The following is a 23589-nucleotide window of genomic DNA, read 5'->3' as shown; positions in this document are numbered from 1 at the left end:
ATATAGGGAGAGAGTAGAAAGGTTGGCACTGTTCAGCTTAGAAAAGAGATGACTAAGGGAGATAAGATAGATATGTAAAATCACAAATGGTGTGGAGAAAGTGAAAAAGGAAGTGTTATTTAACGCTTCATATAACACAAGAACAAGGCATCACCCAATGAAATTAATAGGCAGCAGGTTTAAAACTAACACAAGGAAGTACTTTTGCATACAACACACAGTCAGTATGTGGAACTCGTTGCCAGGAGATGTGAAGGCCAAAAGTGTAGGTGGGTTCAAAAAAGAAATAGATGAGTTCATGGAGGATAGGTCCATCCATGGCTGTTAGGAAGATGATCAGGGATGCAGCCCCATTCTCTGGGTGACCCTAAGTCTCTGACTTCCAGAATCTGGGACAGGATGAGACTTGCCAATTGCCTTGTTCGCTTCATTCCCTCTGAAGCACCTGGCAGTGACCACTGTCAGAAGACAGGATACTGGTCTAGATAGTCCATTGGTCTGATCCAGAATGACCATTTTTATGTTTTTATTAGCTTCTAGTTGCTTTCAAACTGATTGTTTGTTTTGATTATTTGCTTCATTAACTTTCTGAGTACCAAAGTTAAACTGACTGGTCTGTAATTCTCTGGGTTGTCCTTATTCCTCTTTTTATAGGTAGGTACTATATTTGCCCTTTTCCAGTCCTCTAGGATCTCTCCTGTCCTGTTCTCAGACATAATCATTAACGGCTCAGAGATCTCTTCAGATAGTTTCTTAAGTATTCTAAGATGTATTTCGTCAGATTTGAAATCATCTGCTGATTTGAAATCATCTAACTTGTCTAAGTAATTCTTAACTTATTCTTTCTCTTTTAATGTAAGAGGCCATTTACATATAAAATATTTATATTAATGGGGAATTAATTAATTCCTGGCAATGTACATGCAAAATCTCATCCCGCTCAAGAAGACAAGAAAATCATTGCTCCAAAAATTGTCATGTAGAGTCAACATCTTTTAATTATTGAAGCAAAAGAATTTGTAAGAGTTATTTAATTGTAAAAGACTGTTTTAAGAACTAAAAACTTTTGTATAAAGAACAGGAGTGTTTGGACTTTTTGAAAACAGAATTTCATTTCCTGTGAAACTCTAATAAAATTGAAAGAATATCTCAGAAAATGGGTTGAATAAAAAGCAGGAGTTAGTTTTAACTTTAAAAGTTATCTGGATCTTTCCTGCCACAAGAAAAACAAAGGCAATTAAATAAAAAGAAAAGGAGTACTTGTGGCACCTTAGAGACTAACCTTAGTCTCTAAGGTGCCACAAGTACTCCTTTTCTTTTTGCGAATACAGACTAACGCGGCTGTTACTCTGAAACCTGTAATTAAATAAACGTCATGTATTTATTAAGCAGTGCATATTCAGGAGCTGAAAATGCCACTTAAGCCAGCTCTGAATTCACAAAGCTAATAAGAGTGATGGCAAGCAAGTTGAGTCTAAATGAGCCTGAAATAGATGTGTTTTCCTATAATTTCTTGAAAATAGGAAGGTGAATGGTATAAAAGACTCTGAAGTGAGCACCTCAGATGCTTCCATCCGCTAGTCTGGTTAGACAGCAATCATTCCACAGCTCATCCTGTCCATCTCCACAAGCAAGGTGCCACATGCAAACAAGAAAAATAGAGAAGACTCAAGAAGAAACCTACCAACCCAAGGAAAACCTTCCCAAAACTTCAGCATGAATTCACTAGACAAAGTTAACTACAACTTTGCCAAAGGATTAGATTCACAATTCTTGTAATGATTTTGTTGGAAGATTGAAATGCTGTTATTTATTTAAAATACTAACAGTTTCTCCTGATAAATACAAAATGGTTGGACCATGTATTAATGGAGAAAAGATGGGGCTAAACATTGGTAAACCAAGGCCATATCTACACTGCAGAGTTAAGTTGACTTAAGTTTTGTCTACAATCGTAAGATGCTTTAATAACATCGGTGGAGCATGTCCACACAACGCTCTCCTTGTGATGGCTCAGTCATTGCTCTTGCATCAACAGAGAAAGCTTTGCATTGTGGGTAGCTATCCCACTGTGCAACTCACCATCCTTTGTCACCCTCTGCTGCTGGGAGCTCTGGGAACGGATCACTGTGCATCATGGTGATGTGCTCGCCGTCCTGTGATGCATTTCTTTCCATCCCATCATTCCATGGACTTCCTACTTCATTTTGTGCCATTTTTCAACAGCCCTTGTAAACTGTGTGCTTGCCATCTGTGCCTGACAGCATGGATCCTGAGCTGCTGATCATTCTAGTGATGAGCATTATGAACACAATGCGGCTAGTCCTGCAGTATTTCATGAGCTGCGAAACAGAGTGAGCTGGTGATGCTTGCCCTGCTGTCTGCCATGGAAATAAATAATTCAAGATTGCTGCTGGCATTCACAGACCAGCTTGCCACAGTGGACCATCGATATTCAGATTGGGAAACAAGCACCGAGAGGCAGGATCACATTGTGATGCACATATGGGATGACGAGCAGTGGCCGCAGAACTTTCGGATGCGCAAAGTCACCTTTCTGGAACTGTGTGCGGAGCTCGCCCCAGCACTACAGCTCAAGAACACCAGAATGAGAGTTGCTCTGACTGCAGAAAAGCAAGTGCGATTGCTGTTTGGAAGTTGGCAACTCCAGACTGCTACCAATCAGCTGCAAATCAGTTTGGAGTTGGAAAGTCCACCGTGGGGGCTGCACTGATGCAAGTGTGCAGGGCCATTAATCGCCTCCTGCTACGAAGGACTGTGACTTTTGATAATGTCCAGGAAATAATTGGTGGCTTTGAGGTAATGGGATTCCCTAACTGCGGCGAGGCGATAGAACACATATCCCCCATCATCTTGCAACAGAGTACATCCACCAAAAGGGCTACTTCTCCATGGTTTTGGTGGTGCTGGTGGATCACCGGAGCCATTTCACTGACATCAGTGCGGGGTGGTCAGGGAAAGTGCATGATGTATGCATCTTTCAGAACACTGGAGTATATAGAAAGCTGCATGCTGGGACTTTCTTTCCAGACCAGAAGGTTCCAGTGGGGAATATGCAAATGCCCATAGTGATCCTTGGACATCCTGCATACCCCTTGCTCCCGTGGCTCATGAAGCCTTACACCAAAAACCTAGACAGCAGCAAGGAGCAATTCAACAATAGGCTTAGCAGGTGCTGAATGACCATTGCATGTGCCTTTGGCCAATTAAAAGGTCACTGGTGCTGTCTTTTTTCCAGTTACACCTGAATGAGGAAAATATTCTGATGGTCATTGCGGCCTGCTGTACTCTCCATAATTGTGAATTGAAGGGAAAAAAGTTTCCCCGGGGTGGGCCACTGAGGCTGATCAACTGGCTGCTGATTTTGAACAGCCAGATAGAAGGGCAATCAGAAGGGTGCAACGGGAGGCTATTCAAATCAGGGAGGTATTAAAGGAGCTTTTGACAATGATTGTTAGTAATGTGTCTGTCTGTGATGCATGCAGCCAGGCAATGTTTACTTTTCCCGGTAGTGCTTGCTTCTGGAGCATTTACTGCAAGGAGCAAATATTCCTACCTATAGCCTCTGTGGTTTCAGTGTTAGCACTGAGTGATGTATATATGTCACAAAGACTCATCTTATTAAGACTCAAGTTTAATAACGGGATAAAACACAAACTTTTGGACAAACAGGGAACATAAAAATCAAAACAGTCTTGCGGTTAGGGCTCTCATAGCTGGGTGTAATTCCAGTTTTCATTGGAAAACCATTCCCCAAGCATGGCTTGCACAGGTTACTGTGAGAGACCGGAAACACGCAATAACTGTGGTAGGGGAGTTGCGGGAGGGCAAGGACCAGAGTTCTGTAGAGGCTGGATGGGGAGTCAGGCATGGATTTGCTCAGATTTTGCTCTGATTGCTCTGAGGGACTTCAACATCTCTGTCTGGTCCTCCAGGAGGTTTATCATCTGCTCCTGCCTGTGTCCCTTCCTGGCTATCCAGCCTCAGTCTTTCATTAATTGTTTCACTATGTGCTACATCTGTTGATTGCAGCACTTCTTGAAACATATCCTCCTTAATCCTCCTGGGTTGCCTTATCTGATGGAGGTGCTCTGCCAGTGTGGAGGAGTGTGTTCTTAAGGGCACATGTGCAGAAGGCAAAGAAACAATGAACAGAGACAGCATTGTGAGTGCGCTCACAGACGTGAATCACAAAAGTTACACACACCTCTTTCTCACTGTCCTTTGTATAGCACGCAGGTGGCCGCGAGTCCCAATTATGGTGAGTTCGCGGTGGGAGGGGAGGAAAGGACAAGAAAATACAAAGGATGCTTTTCGAAGGGGTTACTATTAGCGGCTAGTGAGCCTATTCCGAATACTGGTACCCTTTTGCACAGGCAAGGGTAATTGAACCCGATATCTAACTCCTCGTGGTAATTCAGGATGCAAGGGAGCATCTCCTGCATGCATGTGGTTTCAGACCGGCTCTGTATGCTGCTTGCCTGTGTGCCACTCTGGTTCCTGCAGAAATAGTTGTTGGGTGGCGCTGCAAAGTTTCCTAGAGTGGGGGTAGAAACGAAGGAGCACTGGCAAGGAACCTTGCAGAGTACTTGCAGGAAAGTTTTCTAGAGATCGCTATGGAGGATTCCAGAGACATCCCCATGTACATGAAAAAACTTTTCTGCTGTGGCCCCACTATGTAGATGGACAGGCTCTGTTGTTAATTTCTGTTCCTTATCCCACCTCTACCATATAACAAACTACATGAGAGATCAATCTCCTGTCACCATGCAGTATGAAAGCAAAATGAGTACTTACCAGAGCTCCCCTCTCCTGCATCCTCGCCAAAGCCAGAGTGCTCGGATTAGCTAAACCCTTCCAGAGTGGAAAAGAGGTGCTGACTCACTGTGCCACTTGATGACCCTGCCTTGTGCTCCACATCGTCCTCCCCCACTTCCTCCCTGAAGTTGAGTCTGCTGGCCGCTGCCTCTGTGCCCCCGAAGTATCCATGGGGCTCTTGGCGGTGGAGATGGGGTCGCCGCTGAGGATGGCATGCAGCTCCTTACAGAAGCAGCATATCTTTGGCCCTCCACCAGAGCGACGGTTGGCCTCCCTTGCCTTCTGGTACGACTGTCTCAGCTCCTTGATTTTAGCATGACGCTGCTGCGTGTCCCTTGTGTGCCCCTTCTCCTGCATGCCAATAGCAATCAGCCTGTAGGTATTGAAATTCCTACAGTTGGTGCAAAGCTGTGACTGCACAGCTTCCTCTCCCCATATATTCAGCAGATCCAACAGCTCCAGTGTGTTCCACATGGGTGCGCATCTGTTGCGTAAAGCTGGCATGGTCAGCTGTTTGAACTGTGCATGCCGAGCAAACAGGAAGAGGAATTTCAAAATTTCCTGGGCCTTTAAATGGGGAAGGGGTGCATATCTATGTATCTTCAGGGCAGCAGAGTTCAAACTGCTGACCAGAGCAGTCATGATGGGTATTGTGGGACACTTTCTGGAGGCCGATTAGGGTGACATAACAAAGTAAGTTGTCTACACTGCCGCTGTGTTGCTCTAACTACATCGCAAAAAAGCTCTATGTTGCTTGTTGAGATGGTTTTATTAGGTCAGCATAGCAGGGGAGTTGCATCCACGGGAGGAGCATTTCAGTATGTATACCGCCAGTGTTTTGTCTATGAAATCTGACTTTTGTCAACAAAACTGTGTAGTGTAGACAAGGCCCAAGAAATAGTGTGATTTAATATTCTTAATGTTGGTTAATTGGCCTGTCTCAAGACAGCTCCTTAACTGGCTTTTTCTGATTGATTTAATTTTTCTTATTTCATAGGATGTGGTTAGGATTGCCTGCTTTGCGAACTATAAACTGGTTGTTTGTTTATTAATACCCAGCAAGTCCACCTTCCATGAGACTAAATTATAAAACGTTCGTAGGTATCTAAACAGTGGATGCACAATAATTTTGGGAAACCAAATACTTGAGTCGTATCTTACCAAGACAAAAGTATCCACCAGAGGCTGTTTACTCTTAAAAGTGTGATTCCTGTCAAAAGCTCTCTACAAAGAGACATACAGAAGAAGTTGTAATGGAAGTAACCGGTTTATCATTTGTGTTTGGTCATTTGTGGTGTTTAATATTTCCTTTTTTTTAATATTAAAATATCGCTGGTTAATAACCGTGATTATTTTGCTTAGTCTTGCTCATGGAGCCCTTAACGTACCTGTGACTAAATAGTGGGAGCCACACCGCTAAGTTGACAGTAAGAGAAACAAATAATAAGAGTTGGCCCACCATTTTTTATTTCTTGAAACTAAATAATTGTAGTAATCTTTAAAATAAAATTACTTAGCGTCCAACAATTTAAAATTATCCCTTTCAACCCTACCTGCCCTTAGTCAATAATAAATGTAGTGAATTGCATGAGAATTTATACTGCACTTAGAAGAGGTGAGATCTGAACATCGGGGTTCCTTGCTAAGGGAACTGTCCCCAACGTAAGCAAGCCCATGTGCCTCTCCCTCTCTTTGTAACAGGCCACATTCTTGCTGCGGCACAGGCTTTGTCATCAAATTAAAAATCTGTGTTTCAGATGAACGCACAAACTTGCTGTTACCACTTTAAAGTACTTTAATTTAAAAACTTGCCATTTCACTTACCCAAAGATCATATTCTTGGACCCTGTGTTACGGAAACAATGATGTATGGAAATTTAAACCAGATCTGTGATTGTATCTTTCTGCTAGAGGGACTACAGAAGGCAGTGAGGCTCTCCCTGGCAAAAATAACCAAAACATGAATTTTTAAACAGCTTAATTATATAACCAGTACATCAAAAAATCCATAATTAGCCAAAGATTAATCCATTTTTCATAAAACTCACTCAGATTCCAGATATTCACCGTTCTTTCTACTGTCAAAAGTGTTTAACTGAGTTACCACTGCCCACTAATAATTGGACTCCATGCATACGGGCTCTTCAGATCTCAGTTTGTGTGACACCTCCCAATTTTACACCTCCCAATTTGGCTAGTGTGATGGTATGAAGGATCGCCTTGTGGTTAGGCATTCATGCCATGATGTGAGTCTTATGGAAATGTCTGTAAATAAATAAAACCCTGGACCTGGGAGTCAGGTTCACTTCCATTATATCACCCAAGCTAAGTTTACCCTTCTGTAAAATGGAGGTAATATTTGCCTACGTCTCTGGGTTTTACAAGACTAAAATCCTTAATATGATAACTTTTGGGTTTTTTTGTACTGTTATTGTCTTATTTAAAGTCAGATTCCACTGACAGCTGTGTTCACTCATCATGCTCTCTCTTTCTTTCCAAGCTGGCTACAGAATTTCCATCAGAAGATATTGTCTTAGTAACTGCTTCTCCAGTTATAAAAGCAGTAACAAATTTCAGACAGGTAAGAGAGTCGTAATTTTTGTTGTGTGTAGGCGTCTATAAAAGTTACTAAAGCATTTACTCAGTGGAGATAATTTAGGGCCTGACTCTGCAAATGCTTATGCATATGGTTTCAGTCTCTTGCCCTTTTTCCCCCTCTCTCCCTGGCTCCCAGTCCCAGTCTGCTTGTCCGACCTATTCCAGCTTCCTTCTCAAGCTCTCGAGCTCCCAATCTCAGACTCCATTCCCCCATCCTGGCTCCGTGTCACCATCTCTGTGCCCAGCCAGTCTCAGTTTCTCTCCCCTGTGCTCTTCTAGGCACAGTCTCACCAGACTCCTTTCCCAATCTACTACTTTCCCACCCCCTGGTCTGGCTTTTGCCTCCTCTGCATTTGAATCAGATGGCACCAGGGCAGCGTGGAGGAAGAAGCTAACAGAGGAGACCGCGCACCCCAGCTCGGAGCAGTCATTACAGGGAAAGTCTGACTTCCCCCCCTAGCCCTGGGCTGGAGCATACTCAGTTGCTTTGTGGGAATAGATTATGCAGAGTTTGGTCACAGGTAGGAGCTATGAGAGAATGGATTATGCTCAGTTGCTGTGTGGAGATGGCATGAATGTTAGACCAGTCTGCGCTAGGAGCTGTGAAAGACTCAAGCATGCTCAGTGAAGATGGAATCTTCAGAGATTTTAGCTGTGGATCTCTAAGAAGTCTCTCCTGAATACATGTATGAACTGGGATTTTTCATTCACTTTTATCACTTGGCCAAATTTGGGCATGTTTTCACAGCAAAATGCATATCCCTGACACAAAGGCCACCCCCTGCCGAATTTCAAGTCCCTGCTCACAGCATAGGGGTCATAGATCTGTTCAAAAAGAAGGTCACCAGAATTTTTTAATGTGGGCAGAACAGCATATTTTTTTTCTAGCCTTGTTCTTAAAAACAACTGAACTGTCTAAAAATTTTCCAAATAAATTTAGGCTAAGGCCCTGCATGGATTGTTGCAGCCCAAATGAATTTAGTTTTGCAAAGTTATAAGTAACTGGAAACAGTCTTAAAATGACAGGTTTCATAGTAGCGGCCGTGTTAGTCTGTATTAGCAAAAAGAACAGGAGTACTTGTGGCACCTTAGAGACTAACAGATTTATTTGAGCATAAGCTTTCGTGAGCTCACTTCATCGGATGCATTCAGTGGAAAATACAGTGGGGAGATTTATATACACAGAGAACATGAAACAATGGGTGTTACCATACACACTATTACGAGAGTGATCACTTAAGATGAGCTATTACCAGCAGGAGAGGGGGGGAGGGGGAAACCTCTTAAATGGAAAGCGTAAGGCTACCTTAATAATAGACGGTTCTACCAGCCCCACTTATAATAATAGAACTTAGATATGGGAAAGACCTGTTTGATTGTCTAGTCCAATGGTTCCCCAGCCTTTCTTGTGGGAATAGCATATTGCTATTCCCAGAAGACTGTGGCGGGCGCCGCACACTCTGCTGCCGAAATGCCGCCGAGAAGCAGCAGCGGCAAGAAGCGTTGCTGCTGAAATGCCACCGAGAAACAGCAATGCTTCTCAGTGGCATTTTGGTGGGCGGTTCTCCGGTGGGCGCGCTTGGCAGCAGCATTTCGGCAACAGGGTGTTCTGCAGGCACACAAAAAGGCCCCGGCAGGCGCCATGGTTCCCACAGGTACTGTGCTGAGAACCACTGGTCTAGTTAATCCTCCAAGGGGCAAATATAGTCTCAGGTGCTTCATCTAGTGTAAATTTAAATTTCTCAAGATAGGGATTTAGAAGTCCAAGTTCCATTTTGAGTAGTAACGTACTACTGAGAGCCTTTCTCAGGAATATTTATTAACAGATTATGTACCTAATTGCTTAATTTTAACAGCAACTTTCTAACTTGGTTGAAAGAATTTGCTGTGGGTTTGATGCTTTAAGTTTACAAACTGGGAATGAACATCATCTATTTTCCAATCTAAATTGAAAACTTAATAAAAGAAGAAAAACAATTAAAACATAAATGATTTCTCTCTCTCTCTCTCTCACTCTTTAAACTATAGGTCTCCAAAACACTAGAGGAGTTTGATGTTGAAGAACAACCAAGCACTATGTTAGAAAAACGGTATCCCAACATTAAAGTTATAGAGTCTGGAGTGAAAGAGTTGAAAAGTCAGGAGCATGTAAGAGAATTTTTGTTTTGCCTAATTTTCTAGGGATCCTGAAATTGAATGGGTTTAAGAGGGGATCCATTTTTCACATGAAATATGTTATTAAAATGGAATTTCTAATGATTTAAATTAATTTACCAAGATTTAGAACAGAAAAGAAATGTCACAGTTCACTTATAGTGCACTTTTAGAAGAAATGTAGGCAATGGGGTAAAAAGCAATCATAGGTCATAATTCATTAGAAAAATTCAGTTGTTAGGATGGTTAGATCAAGACTCCTGATTCCTCTAATATATTGCATGGATCTTTAGAGCAGCGTAACAAAGAGATTGATCATGAAGCCAGATATAGTAGAACTAAGATTCCTGAAAAATTCTTAAATCATTAATCGGCACTCTCTGTGAACTGTAACTTGGTTTGTTGCCAAAGAGAAACCAAAAATAGTATTGACTTTATAAATTTATAATAAATACCTACTTTTAATTCTCAGGAGAACAAAATAAATAAACCCCTACACTTTTTTCTCCGTTCTACAGCAAAAATATAGTACACACAGTCTCTCTAATTCTTGTTCAGTGTCTTATTTACAGAGTAAAGTTGGAAGGCTTTGTTTTTCACCTCAGTATTATTTGTTTACCCACACTGGCGTCAAGTCTGTGTTTTTGCTTCTATTATATGTAACTGGTATACCAGTAATTAATTCACTGTACTTAGGGTAAGGTGTATACTCGTATTCTATATCTGTTAGGCTGATGTATGTTCTCAGGTATAATACATTATTAAGACTGTTGTGTGTGCGGTTTATTAAGATGTTGTGGGTTTTGTTTTAGGGATGTCCCCTGGGATGGCCATTGTGACATTTTGGGGACCATTCAGGCCAGTAATGGGTTCGGTAACCCCTGCCCTGTAACCTTGGTTGGCCTTTGTGATTTGCTGCTATAGCTCAGAGCCCTGACACCAGTAGCCAGACCACAGGCATAAAGGTCTCACCGTCGCTTTCACCAGCCTAGTTACTCCTTATAGGGTGACCCCAACAGCCCTTCTGGTCCTGAGTCTCCCCAAATCCATCCTTCCTGAGTTCTTAACTATCAGATCGTTTGACTTTGCACAGTGTCAAAGACAGGGATCTATCTGTGAATGCTGGATCCTCCTGCTTGGGTTAGGGAGCACTGTGAGAAACTGTTTAAAAGCAATAGGTAATTTTTATTAGAAAAAGGAGTTTGTCTAATATGGAAGTGCAAAGCCAGAAGTTGTATTTTTGTTTATTTTCTGTGTAACTTGTATGTGTTTGCTTTTCCTTACTATTTCATCTTTGAATCTATGATTTTTCTATTATATACACTTTTTGTTTATTTTTACAAGAACCAGTTCTCTGGTATGCAAATTGTTTGGAGTGTATATGCTAAAATGAACTGATAATGGGGGGATGGGGGCTGTTTTTGCACCTTCAGGGGTGATGAACTAGAGGGAAAATATCTGAGTGTCTGGTAGTTAAGAACTTGGGGTGGGCGGATTTGTGGAAACTGAGAATTGGAAGGGCTGATAGTCACCCTTCAAGGAGTAATAAGGCAGATGGAAGCCAGGGTGAGACTTTTATGCTTGTGGGCTGGCTATTAGTGTCAGGGCTCTGAGCCCATATATTTTAGCATTTAGGCACTCAAGATTACAAGGCAGGTGGTGACGGATCCTTTTAAGGTCTGGGTAATCCCCCAAAAGTCTCAGCCATATTGCATGTGTACATCATCTTTCATCTCAAAGGACCCCAACGCTTTCTACAAGATGTACAGAACCATTGTAATATAGCAGTCTCTGAGGTGGAGAACAGCAAATAAGCTCAGAAAATGTTGCATTTTAAATGTTCTATGCTGCAGCTTGTCGTGGCTTCTTCCAGAACCTAACAATGTTGCTCTTTTAGAATTTGATCCAGTGTCTGTTGAAGTCAGTGGTACCCTTTCCATTGACTTTAATGAACTTTGTGTCAGACATTTGGTTGACCAGATGTGGCAATATGTAGAGTTGCATCCATGGCACTTATATTCTTTGAAAGACCTGGGGAAAAAAACATTATTTTGAACACAGACCCGCAAAAGCAACTATTTATACCTCAGGCTCCCCCAACAGAATTCTGTGTACATACAAGTAAATTAGTCACAGACTTCCATTCTATAAAATACAGAAGAAATCTCCAATATAAAAAATAGCTCTTGGACAAGGAAAGCAGTGTAGGTTTTGCCATGATATACAAGCTAGTAAAAAACAGTCCACTGTGCAAAACAAACTCTTCCCTCAACAGCATAAGAAAATACAGCATGCCACCAAGAGGCAAGCTTTATATTTTGTCTTGTAATCTTATTGAGTTTACTATATGCAGTTTCCATTTTACTGATTTAAGAACTCACATAGCACTGTCGTGAGCGTAGTATAAACTGCTAGATATTTAATCAGTTAGAGAGAGAGAGGACTTGCTTAGTTTTTTTTTACTTTTTCCCATAGCCGGTTACAGATTTTGATACCAGCAAAATACTCTGATTTTAAGGTGTACCCTGGGTTTTCTTAGTTGACCTATATAGATGGTTTTCCTTTTTAATCTTTTAACAGAAAATTTTCACAGAAGATGGCAAACAGTGTATATATGAAAAACTTTGCCTATGTGCAGGAGCAAAACCTAAGTTAATTTTTGAAGAAAACCCATATGTATTAGGAATCCGGGATACTGACAGTGCTCAGGTAACATATTTTCATGGTTCATAAACATGTTAACATTTTGCATCCTAACCACGCACATGTGGTTAGTCACAGTATAGCGTAAAAATTATTGTGGAATGAAATGGATAAACAAGATGTTATTCTAAGATCAGAAATAAATAATAGAAACCATTGTTATACATTTTTAGAAGCAAAGTAGCAGCTCTGAAATGCCATTTAAAAATTTATTTATCTTATTTAAAAAATAAGATCTTTATTTTCAAAAACAGCTCATGAATGGATAGAGAGGGTTCCCATCATGAGAACCTTCAGAATAAGCAAAATAGTAGTTTATTTTGTGCTGGTGACAGGTGCCAGATTGAAAATAGGGAGCAAGCTTCCCCATATTTTCTTGCTTACTACAGTATAGATATGGCTACACCATACATTTTTTAGCCAGATTGTCATGACTCTTGGTCACCGCTGATCTGGACCAGATTCAAATAAACAGTTTAAAATGTAATGGCTTTCTGTGCAATGAGCTATTCAGTCCCAGTGGATGCAGATTTTTGTTTAAAATATAGTGTCCCAAGTGGGGATGATATGTTACAAAATACTGTCTTGTATTTTTTGTTTTCTGAATAGCAGCATCTCTTGTTCATTATAAGTTATGTAATTCAAGGACTTAATTAAATTTTCTTTTTCAAAATCTTTTCCAGGCAAACAAAACTGTCTGTGGCAAATCTAAGAACCTTACTGTTAAATCAATGTTATAAATGCAAAACAGTCTCCTTATCCTGGTCCATTTTGACTTTTTACAAGATATTGAGAGAAATAAAATTGGTCTCAAACAGAACATGATTTCAATGTTGGCTTTTAAATACATTTTAAAATATGGGAAGAAATGTGCTTTAGTGGTTAGGACAAGGGAGAGACTCCTGGATTCCATTACAAGCTCTGCCATTTAGTCTTAACTAAATCATTTACCTTTCCCCTCCTCAGTTTATTTATCTATTAAAGCAATATAGTAAAGGCACACTGTGACATCCCAACAGAGCTATAGTGTCTTAATTAACTTCAATAAAATGCCTTAACATAATTAGATGTATATCATTCATAATCATTAATATAATAATTATTAAAATTATACATTTGAGAATTTGAGAAATATTAAATTATGTAAATTGATCAAGTTTGAGTGACTAAAAGACTGTAAGCTGTCCTTTTTTCTCAATATAGGTCTTTCAGAATCATTTGGCTAAAGCTAAAAGAATAGCAGTTGTGGGAAATGGTGGCATTGCACTCGAATTAGTGTAAGTAAATTATTTTCTTAAGTTATTGAGAAATGTGTGCAAATAAAGACTAGAACAACTGGGCTATCCAAGTGTGTGTTATCTTAAGATTTTTTTAAAAAAGCTTTATAATAAAGTTATAATTAGTGTTTGTTTATATTTAGTAAGGGTATTGATAAAAGGAAATACTTTCACACAACATATAATTGGACTGTGGAACTCATTATCACAGAAAATCATTGAGGCCAAAAATTCAGCAAGATTCAAAAAGGGATTGGACATTTATATGGATAACATCCGGAGTTAAACTAATGTAAAAATAATTGAAAGGGATGTTAAAGCTTGTGCTTTAGGGTTTAAGCTATTCTCTAACTACTAGAGATTAGAATGAGACCTAATGTGGGAGTATGGAGCAGATCTGCCAACTGTGTGGTTCTTACACCTTCCTCTGAAGTCCTTTTAATACCAGGATTGGTGTTGGAATGAGGATAATGTGCTGGAGGGATTCTTGCCCCCTACTCTGAATTGAGGCTGAAGTGGTTGGGGATGCTGCAGGGATCACCAAATTGGAGGATCCAGGATAGTCTTGCTTATGGTTTTTCTCTCATCAGGCAAAGACTTTCTTTAGGTACTGTAGTGGATTGACCGGGTTGTGGGAGAGGGGGGGGTCTTGTCATGATGCTCTAGGTTCTTGGATCCATTAGTGACGTTTAGTACTGTATACGTATATGTAGATTTGCCTCATAAAAAGGGGGATAACATGTAATCTCCATAACCAGTACTAAAGGACATGAAAATAGGATGCACAGAACTTCTTCTTTCACCGGGGAGGCATTAACTTTGTTTCCATGTTTAGGAATGAAAGCCCCTGCCCTTCTTTAATCTAGATCAGCGTTTCTCAAACTGGGGTCTGCAGACTCCAACCCAGGGGATCCGCGGGTCCCGCTGCTCAACTCCTCCCCTTCCCTCCCTCCCTCCCTCCCTCCCTCATAGTCAGGCTCCCTACCTGCCCTTGTTCTGTGCAGCTCCCGGAAGTGGCCGCCAGTTCCCTGTTGACCCGAGGCACAGGGGCAGCCAGAGAGGCTCTGTGCACTGCCCCCGTCTGAGTGCCGGCTCCACAGCTTCCATTGGCCAGGAACTGTGACCAATGGCAGCTGTGGGGGTGGCGTCTGCAGGTCTGAGGGCAACGCACAGAGCCTTACTGGCCACGCATCCGCCTAGGGGCCATAGGAACCTGGTGGCTGCTTCCTGGGAGCCACAGTAAACGCTACCGGGACCCCGCACCCCTCCCACCCCCCCCCCCCCCCCCGCCACCTCTGCCCCAGCCCAGAGTCCCCTCCTGGACCCAAACTCCCTCTCGGAGCCCTCAGCCCGGAGTCTTCTCCCGCACTCCAAACCCCTTATCCCCAGCCCCACCCCAAGGCCTGCACCCCCAGCCAGAGCTCTCACCACCTTTCCGCATCCCAACTCCCTGCCATGGCCTGGTGAAAGCGAGTGAGGGTGGGGGAGAGCAAGCAACAGAGGAAGGGGGGATGGAGCGAGTGGAGGGCAGGGGCTTGGAGAAGAGGTGGGGCCTCGGTGAAGGGGCAGGGCAAAGGGGGTCCCCAAAAATTTTTAAATCGAAATGGGGGGCCTCCGGTTGCTAAAGTTTGAGAACCGCTGATCTAGATCACTCATAAAGATTTCCTCTGTGGCAACCCATAATTTTATCCATTGTTGAAATGTGCTTTCCAGGTATGAAATTGAAGGATGTGAAGTAATTTGGGCCATCAAAGACAAAGCCATTGGGAATACTTTCTTTGATGCGGGAGCAGCTGAATTCCTTATTCCAAAGCTAACTGCTGAGAAATTAGAGACTGCAATTGCATGTAAAAGAACCAAATATACGACAGACGGTATTGTGCAAACAGTAAAATACACTCCTTGCTTTAGTGTACTAGCATATTAGTTGGCATTTGAATTTAAAGCAACATCCAAAATCATACGTAAACCTGAGATCAGCTGAATTAGCAATGTTCAGAAAAGCTTCACTGTTCAAAATAGCATTCCCTCTTTACAAAAACAAACATAAGAAGGATTTTAATTATTATACTGCTAAAATGTTTGTGTAATATTGTTCTCTAAAGATTATTTAATTTATATACTGGTATGTAGGCATGTATCTCTGTCTCTATCTGATGATGTTGCATATTATATAATTGGCCAAGTGCTGCAGGAAGTAATACTGGTAATTGGAAGCACTCTACCCTCTTAGTCAGTACTGAACTAATGCCCCTGCAGAGTGCTAGGAGATGCTACTGCTCGATACAATTTCTTTTGGATAAGGCACAAAACTAAGATTTCCAGCTGATTGTGGTCATTAAAGATCTCATTACGCTAGATGCTTTTTAAAATTCCCCCATCTGTTTTAATTTAGATATTAATATTTTTTCTGTGTTACAGTGAGGGGCTGCAGTTCTCTGTTCACATGAGTAGCCCCATTGATTCATGTGAGTAAGGGTCTGCTGGAACAGCTCCTTTAATCTGTTGTACTGTAGCTGTGTGCTTTCACACCACAGTTACTTTTTACTCTATATCTGGTTGCATGTGAGTGGTGGCTAAGGGGTGAAAGGTGTTCTTAAGAATATCAAATAATAAGATTACAATCCTGAAGTATGATGTGTTCTAGAAGTAGTGAAGTGTTTTGACTCCAGCACATTGTTATCCTCCTTTCCCACCACAAGGTCGCACTACTCTCTTAGTTCAGAATCCTTTGGAGTTGTGAGGATTGTATAATAGTGTATAAGGTCTTTACATTGTGTACATGTTGAGTCTGACATTCTCCACATCCTTGACTTCAGGAAACGAGAAGGAAGAGGGAAGTGTGGCAGCAGCTGACAAACTTGGCAGTGCCTTAGGCCCTGATTGGCATGAGGGCCTACATCTTAAAGGAACTAAAGAGGTAAGGCTGACCTCATCCTAACTATATTTGTTTAGATGCTAGTTTAAGTATGTGGGAATGCACTGGCAGTACAGTGCCACACAGTGTTTCTAGGAATAAAACCAGAATGCACATGAACTGATTCTCCTCCTACACCAAATTTACATTTGTAAATCCAGTAACTTCAGTAGAGTTCCTTCTGACTTTCACTGATGTGAGGAGAATTGGATCTACTGCTGTGCTTTTGCTCCTTCATCTTCAGATATAAGCTCAAATGTTTGTTTCCACATTTCTGTGGGATTGGGCCTGATTGTAGTTTTAATAAAGGGCAACAAAAGCTATTTGCATACTCTCTAACTTCAGCTGCTTCAAATAAAGTTTTTAATCTCAGAGAGAGAGGATAATGAAACTCACCCAAAGGTACAGTGCACAACAGTCACTTATCACTACAGGTATTGATGTTTCTTTTTCTAATGAAATAATATGAATAAATTTTTAAAGCCCCTGGAAGCAGGGTTGTGAGGACCTTTTTTATTTGTTTTTTTCAAACAAAAATCAGCTGAGTGGACATTTCTATGTTTTTATCAGATTTTCATTTTTTGAACTTTTTGGTCACTCTGAAGTATTTATTTGAATATAACATATATTTGAAAGATTTTTATATGAGAAATATTAGCCTCAAATTTCAATTTTGAGTTACATTTTTAACTATTCTAAAACATTAGAAAGAAAGGAATGGGCATATCAAAGTTGTTGTGGTACCTCTCAAAATAATCATAGAATCGTAGGACTGGAAGGGACCTCAAGAGGTCTTCTAGTCCACTCTCCTGCACCCAAGGCAGGACTAAGTATTATCTAGACTATCCCTGACAGGTGTTTGTCTAACCTGCTCTTAAAAATCTCCAATGATGGAGATTCCACAACCTCCCTAGGCAATTTATTCCAGTGTTTAACCACCCTGACAGTTAGGAAGTTTTTCCTAATGTCCAACCTGAACTGCCGTTGCTGCAATTTAAGGCCATTAGTTCTTGTCCTGTCCTCAGAGGTTAATGAGAACACATTTCCTTATAACAAGTTTTTATGTACTTGACAACTGTTACCATGTCCCCCCTCAGTCATCTTTTCTCCAGACTAAACAGACCTAGTTTTTTCAATCTTCCTTCATAAGTCATGTTTTCTAGACCTTTAGTCATTTTTTGTTGCTTTTCTCTGGACTTTTTCCAGTTTGTGCACGTTTCCTGAAATGTGGTGCCTAGAACTGGACATGATAGTCCAGATGAGGCCTAATCAGTATGGAGAAGAGCGGAAGAATTACTTCTTGTGTCTTGCTTACAACACTCCTGCTAATACATCCCAGAATTATGTTTGCTATTTTCTCAATAAGTGTTTCACTGTTGACTCATATTTAGCTTGTGATCCACTATGATCCCCAGATCCCTTCCCACAGTACTCCTTCTTAGACAGTCATTTTCCATTTTGTATGCGTGCAACTGATTGTTCCTTCCTAAGTGGAATACTTTGCATTTGTCTTTATTGAATTTCATCCTGTTTACTTCAGACTTCTAGTTTGTCCAGATCATTTTGAATTTTAATCCTACCCTCCAAAACAGTTGAAACCCCTCCCAGCTTGGTATCGGCCGCAAACGTCATAAATTTACTCTCTCTGCCATTATCTAAATCACTGATGAAGCTATTGAACAGAACAGGACTCAGAACAGATCCCTGTGGGACTCCATTTGATATGCCCATCCAGCTTGATGATGAACCACTGATAATTACTCTCTCTCTGGGAACAGTTTTCCAACCAGTTATGCACCCACCTTATAGTAGCTCCATGTAGGTTGTATTTCCCTAGTTTGTTTATGAGAGGGTCGTGCAAGACAGTATCAAAAGCCTTACTAAAGTCAAGAATGCCACATCTACTGCTTCTCCTCATCCACAAGGCTTGTACCTTGTCAAAGAAAGCTATTAGCTTGGTTTGACATGATTTGTTCTTGACAAATTCATGCTGACTGTAAATTACCACCTTATTATCATCTAGATATTTGCAAATTGATTGCTTAATATTTGCACCGCTGTCTTTTCGGGTACTGAAGTTTAGCTGTCTGGTCTAGAATTCCCCAGGTTGTTCTTATTCCCTTTTTTTATAAATTGGCACATTATTTGCCCTTTTCCAGTCCTCTGGAATCTCATTCGCCTTCCATGACTTTTCAAAGATAATCGCTAATGGCTCAGATATCTCCTCAGTCAGCTCTTTGAGTATTCTAGGATGTATTTCATCAGACCCTGGTGACTTGAAGACATCTAATGTGTCTAAGTAATTTTTAACTTGTTCTTTCCCTATTTAGTCTCTGATCCTATCTCATTTTCACTGGCGTTCAATGTTAGATGTCCAGTTGCTACTAAACTTTTTGGTGAAAACTGAAACAAAAAATCATTTAGTACTTCTGCCATTTCCACAATTTTTGTTATTGTTTTTCCCCCCTCATTGAGTAAACGGCCTTTCCTGTCCTTGGTCTTCCTCTTGCTTGTAATGCAGGGATTCTCAACCTTTTTCCTTCTGAGTGCTCCCACCCAATATGCTATGTTGTGCCACTGAAACGGTTTTTCAGTAGATTAATAGCCAGGGCTAGTGTTAGGGGTAACAAGCAGATCAGTTCCCAGGACCTCATGCCATAGGGTGCCCCTCGAAGCTAAGTTGCTCAGGCTTTGGCTTCAGTCCAGAGCAGCGGGGCTCAGGATTCGGCTTTCTGCCCTGGGCCCCAGGGAGTCTAACGCTGGCCCTGCTCTCTGGTTTATTTTGGCGGACCCCGTCAAACCTGCTCGTGGCCCCCTAGGGGCCCGCGGAGCCCTGGTTGAGAACTGCTGTTCTAATATATTTGTAAAATGTTTTCTTGTTATCATTTATGTCTCTAGGTAGTTTAATCTCGTTTTGTGCCTTGGTCTTTCTTAATATTGTCCTACATGCTAGTGTTTGTTTATATTCATCCTTTGTAATTTACCTAGTTTCCACTTTTTATAGGATTCTTTTTTTGAGTTTCAGATTATTGAAGATCTCCTAGTTAAGCCAGGGTGGTCTCTTGTCATACTTCCTGTCTTTCCTGCGCAGTGGGATAGTTTGCTCTTGTGCCCTAATAACGTCTTTTTGAAAAACTGCCAACTAACTTGAACTGTTTTTCTCCTTAGACTTGCTTCGCATGGGATCTTACCTACCAACGCCCTGAGTTTGCTAACGTCTGCCTTCTTGAAATCCATTATCTATAATGTGCCGTTTTCCCTCTTACCATTCCTTAGAATCATGAATTCTATCATTTCATGATCACTTTCATCCAAGCTCCCTTCCACTTTCAAATTCTCAACCAGTTCCTCCCTATTTGTCAAAATCAAATCTAGAGCAGCCTCTTCCCTAGTAACTTTCTCCATCTTCTGAATTAAAAAATTGTCTCCAATACATTCGAATAACCTGTTGGCTAATCCATACCCTGCTGTCTTATTTTCCCAACAGATGTCTCGGTAGTTGAAGGCCCCCGTGACCACCAAGTCCTGTGCCTTGGATGATTTTGTTAGTTGTTTATAAAAAGCCTCATCCACCTCTTCTTCCTGGTTAGGTGGTCTGTAGTAGACCCCTACCATGACATCACCCTTGGTTTTTTAGCCCTTTTATCCTTATCTAGATATTTTCAACAAGTCTGTCTCCTATTTCCATCTCAATCTCAGTCCAAATGTATACACTTTTGATATATAAGGCAACACTTCCTCCACTTTGATACCACTGTTGTCAACAAAATGTAGCTGTGATTTGTTGAAATTTGTACTGAGCATGAGGAAGAGTATGATCAAAACATAACATGCAGGGAGGCACTAAACTTACAAAAGCAATTGAAGGAAGTTTCAGAGACTTGACAAATTGGAGAGTGGTGATAGTACTGTGCAGTCTGTGGACATTTGGTTTGCTGTAATCAATATCAAAGAATGAGAATTGCGCAAGGATTGAATCATAAAATGATTCAGAAAAACTATGGCACATCTGCATGACTAACATGACTGATCCCAAATGTTAGTCATAGATTGAGCTCAGAACTGGAATAAGTTGAAATGTGGCGGATGAAACATAAGAGAGAAGGAAGGAACTCAACAAATCCAAATCTATGTATGTTGTCATAAGAGGTAGTCACAGTTCATTTAATCAAAATGGTGAAAAATCGTGGAATTGAAATCCTGAAAGAGAGGATAGTTGAATTCAGATTTATCAATTTTTTAAAAATCTGCACTCTTCTCTAGACAACTCAGTGTCAGTTGAGAATGTCTTTAGCACATTAAGATTGTTTTAGTTAAAACTCTGTGACAGAGGAGGTGATGAGAAAGCAGGTAAGTACTGATAATGAAGGGCAGTAACAAAAGGGACTCAACTAATGTGTCAGATTTCAACATTTGGGACACTCGTTTTCATCTTACTAATATTTAATTCAGGGGAAAGTTTTCTATCCTGTATAATAGTATTGTTATTGCTAATTGTTGTATATCTTGTAACTGTCAGTTTTCTTACTTAGTTTTCTCACAAAGTTCACATTGAAACCCTGTGTGAAATAAAGAAAATATACCTTCAGCAAGAATTCAAGCAGCTGCAGAAGACCTCTTTGTCTTTTCCTAAAGATAATTCAGATAACCAGAATGCACACCTGGAGGAAGGTCAGTATCATAGAAGAAACAATATACAGATACTGATTTGAAACCCTCCTTGAGGGTGCAAGCATAGCAGAAGTACAATATATTTGTATTATTTGTTTCAAAGCAAATAAAATAGGTGGGGGCAGATCATCTGTTTCCGTAAGTTACCATAGCTCCGTTAAGTCAGTGAAGCTATGAAAACTTATACCAGCTGAGGATCTAACCTATGGGCTCCAAACCAACAAATAAAGTTGCCCAGATTTAAGCCCGCTGGAATCACCAGGACACTGTGCTAATAATGGGGATAGTCCGATAAAGGCACATACCTCTTACCACAGTAAAAATAGGGGGGGGAAAGTTCTTTATTTGAATGCCTGTGAGAATATGAAAGGGATAATCCTGAGATGGTAGGGGAATTGACTAAGACCACCTTGTTTCCAGCTTCAACTTTTGATCCTATACAGACGATTCCTATTAGAATTTCATAAGAATGTAAGAATAGTCATACTAAATTAAATCAATGGTCCATCTAGCCCAGCATCCTATCTTCTGACAGTGGTTAGATGCTTCAGAGGGAGTGAACAGAACAGGGCAATTAGGGAGTGATCCATCCTGACATCCAGTACCAGCTTCTGGTAATCAGTGGTTTAGGGACACCCAGAGCATGGGGTTGCGTCCCTGACCATTTTGGCTAATAGCTATTGATGGACCTATCCTCCATGAATTTACCTAATTATTTTTTAATCCAATTATACTTTTGGCCTTCACAACATCCCTGGCAATGGGTACCACAGATTGAGGGGGTCTGATGTGTGAAGAAGTACTTGCTTACGTTTCTTTTAAAACTGCTGCCTATTAATTTCATTGGGAGACCCCTGGTTCTTGTGTTATGCAAAGGAGTAAATAACACTTCCTTTTTCACTTTCTCCACACCAGTCATGATTTCATAGACCTCTATCATATCCCCCCTTAGCCTTCTCTTTTCTGAGCTGAACAGTCCCAGTCTTTTTAATATATCCTTATGTGGAAGCTGTTTCATACATTTTCAGTCATTTTTGTTGCCCTTCTCTGTACCTTTTCTAATTGTTCTATATCTTTTTTGAGATGGAGTGACCAGAAGTGTATGCAGTATTCAGTATGTGGGCATACCATAGATTTATATAGTGGCATTATGATATTTGCTGCCTTACTATCTGCCCCTTTCCTAATGGTTCTTAACATTCTGTTAACCTTTTTTGACTGTTGTGGCACATTAAGTGGATGTTTTCAGAGAGATATCCATGATGACTGCAAGAGCTCTTTCTTGAGAGTAATAGCTAAGTTAAAACCCACCATTTTGTATATATAATTGGGATTGTGTTTTCCAATGTGCATTACTTTGCACTTATCGACTTTGAATTACATCTGCCATTTTGTTTCCCAGTCACCCAGTTTTGTGAGATTGCTTCGTAACTCTTCACAGTCAGCTTTGGACTTAATTATCTTGAGTAATTTTGTATCATCAGCAAACCTTGCTACCACACTGTTTACCCCGCTTTCTATATCATTTATGAATATGTAGAACAGCACAGGTTTCAATACAGATCCCTTTGGAAAGTGGTAAATAGCAGGGTCCCAATATGAAAAATGATCAGTTGTTCCTACCCTTTGTTTCCTATCTTTCAACCAGTTACTGATCCACGAGAGCACCTTCTCTTTTTATCCCATGAATGCTTAGTTTGCTTAACAGGCTTTGGTGTCAGATTTGGTCAAAAGCTTTCTGAAGGTCCAAGAACACCATATCAGTTGGATTACCCTTGTCCACATTTCTTGACATCTTCAAAGAATTCTCATAGATTGATGAGGCATGATTTTCCTTTAGCCATATTGACTCTTCCCCAACATATGTTAATCTATGTGTCTGATAATTCTGTTCTTTGCTATAGTTTCAAACAATTTGTCTGGCATTCCATTAACTATCCTCCACTTATCTGGTACAGAGGCTGATTTAAGCTGTAGGTGACAGTTAGTAGTTCTGGAATTTCACGTTTGAGTTCCTTCAGAACTCTTGGGTGAATACCATCTACTCCTGACTTGTTACTGTTTAATTTATTAATTTGTTCCAAAATCTCCTCTGTTGAAACCTCTCAGTCTGGGACAGTTCCTCAGATTTGTCACCTAAAAAGAATGGCTCAGATGTGAGACTCTCCCTCATATCCTCTGCAGTGAAGACCAATGCAAAGAATTAATTTAGCTTCTCTGCAATTGCCTTGTCTTCCTTAATCGTCTATAGAGCCCACTGATTGTTTTGATATACTTTTAAAAAATTGCTGTTAATTTTTGTGTCCTTTGCAAGTTGCTCTTCAAATTATTTTTGGGCGCCTAATTATAATTGTACACTTTACTTGCCAGAGTTTATGCTCCTTTCTGTTTTCCTCAGTAGGATTTGACTTCAGTTTATAAAGGATGCCT

At 40.7% G+C, this 23589-nt stretch overlaps 1 protein-coding gene across 5 annotated transcripts in view; it reads left to right on the top strand.

The window, feature by feature from the left end:
* PYROXD1 (pyridine nucleotide-disulphide oxidoreductase domain 1) overlaps positions 1–23589 on the top strand; it is a 33653-nt gene that overhangs the window by 2346 nt on the left and 7718 nt on the right. For 2 of the 5 annotated variants that reach the window (XM_073318455.1, XM_073318437.1), the window contains exons 2-8: positions 7340–7420; positions 9466–9585; positions 12172–12300; positions 13498–13571; positions 15285–15445; positions 16391–16491; positions 21021–21159. In XM_073318455.1, coding sequence (XP_073174556.1) covers positions 7340–7420; positions 9466–9585; positions 12172–12300; positions 13498–13571; positions 15285–15445; positions 16391–16491; positions 21021–21159 — 805 coding nt within the window. Of the gene's footprint in view, positions 1–1523; positions 5125–7339; positions 7421–9465; positions 9586–12171; positions 12301–13497; positions 13572–15284; positions 15446–16390; positions 16492–21020; positions 21160–23589 lie in introns of all 5 variants that reach the window. The other 3 variants (XM_073318446.1, XM_073318470.1, XM_073318460.1) reach the window with 3 other exon arrangements.

Source organism: Lepidochelys kempii, chromosome 1 (genome assembly GCF_965140265.1).
Source record: "Lepidochelys kempii isolate rLepKem1 chromosome 1, rLepKem1.hap2, whole genome shotgun sequence".
Taxonomy (NCBI): domain Eukaryota; kingdom Metazoa; phylum Chordata; order Testudines; family Cheloniidae; genus Lepidochelys; species Lepidochelys kempii.
The sequence above is the reverse complement of the archived record's forward strand: the minus strand, read 5'-3'. Positions and strand labels throughout refer to the sequence as shown.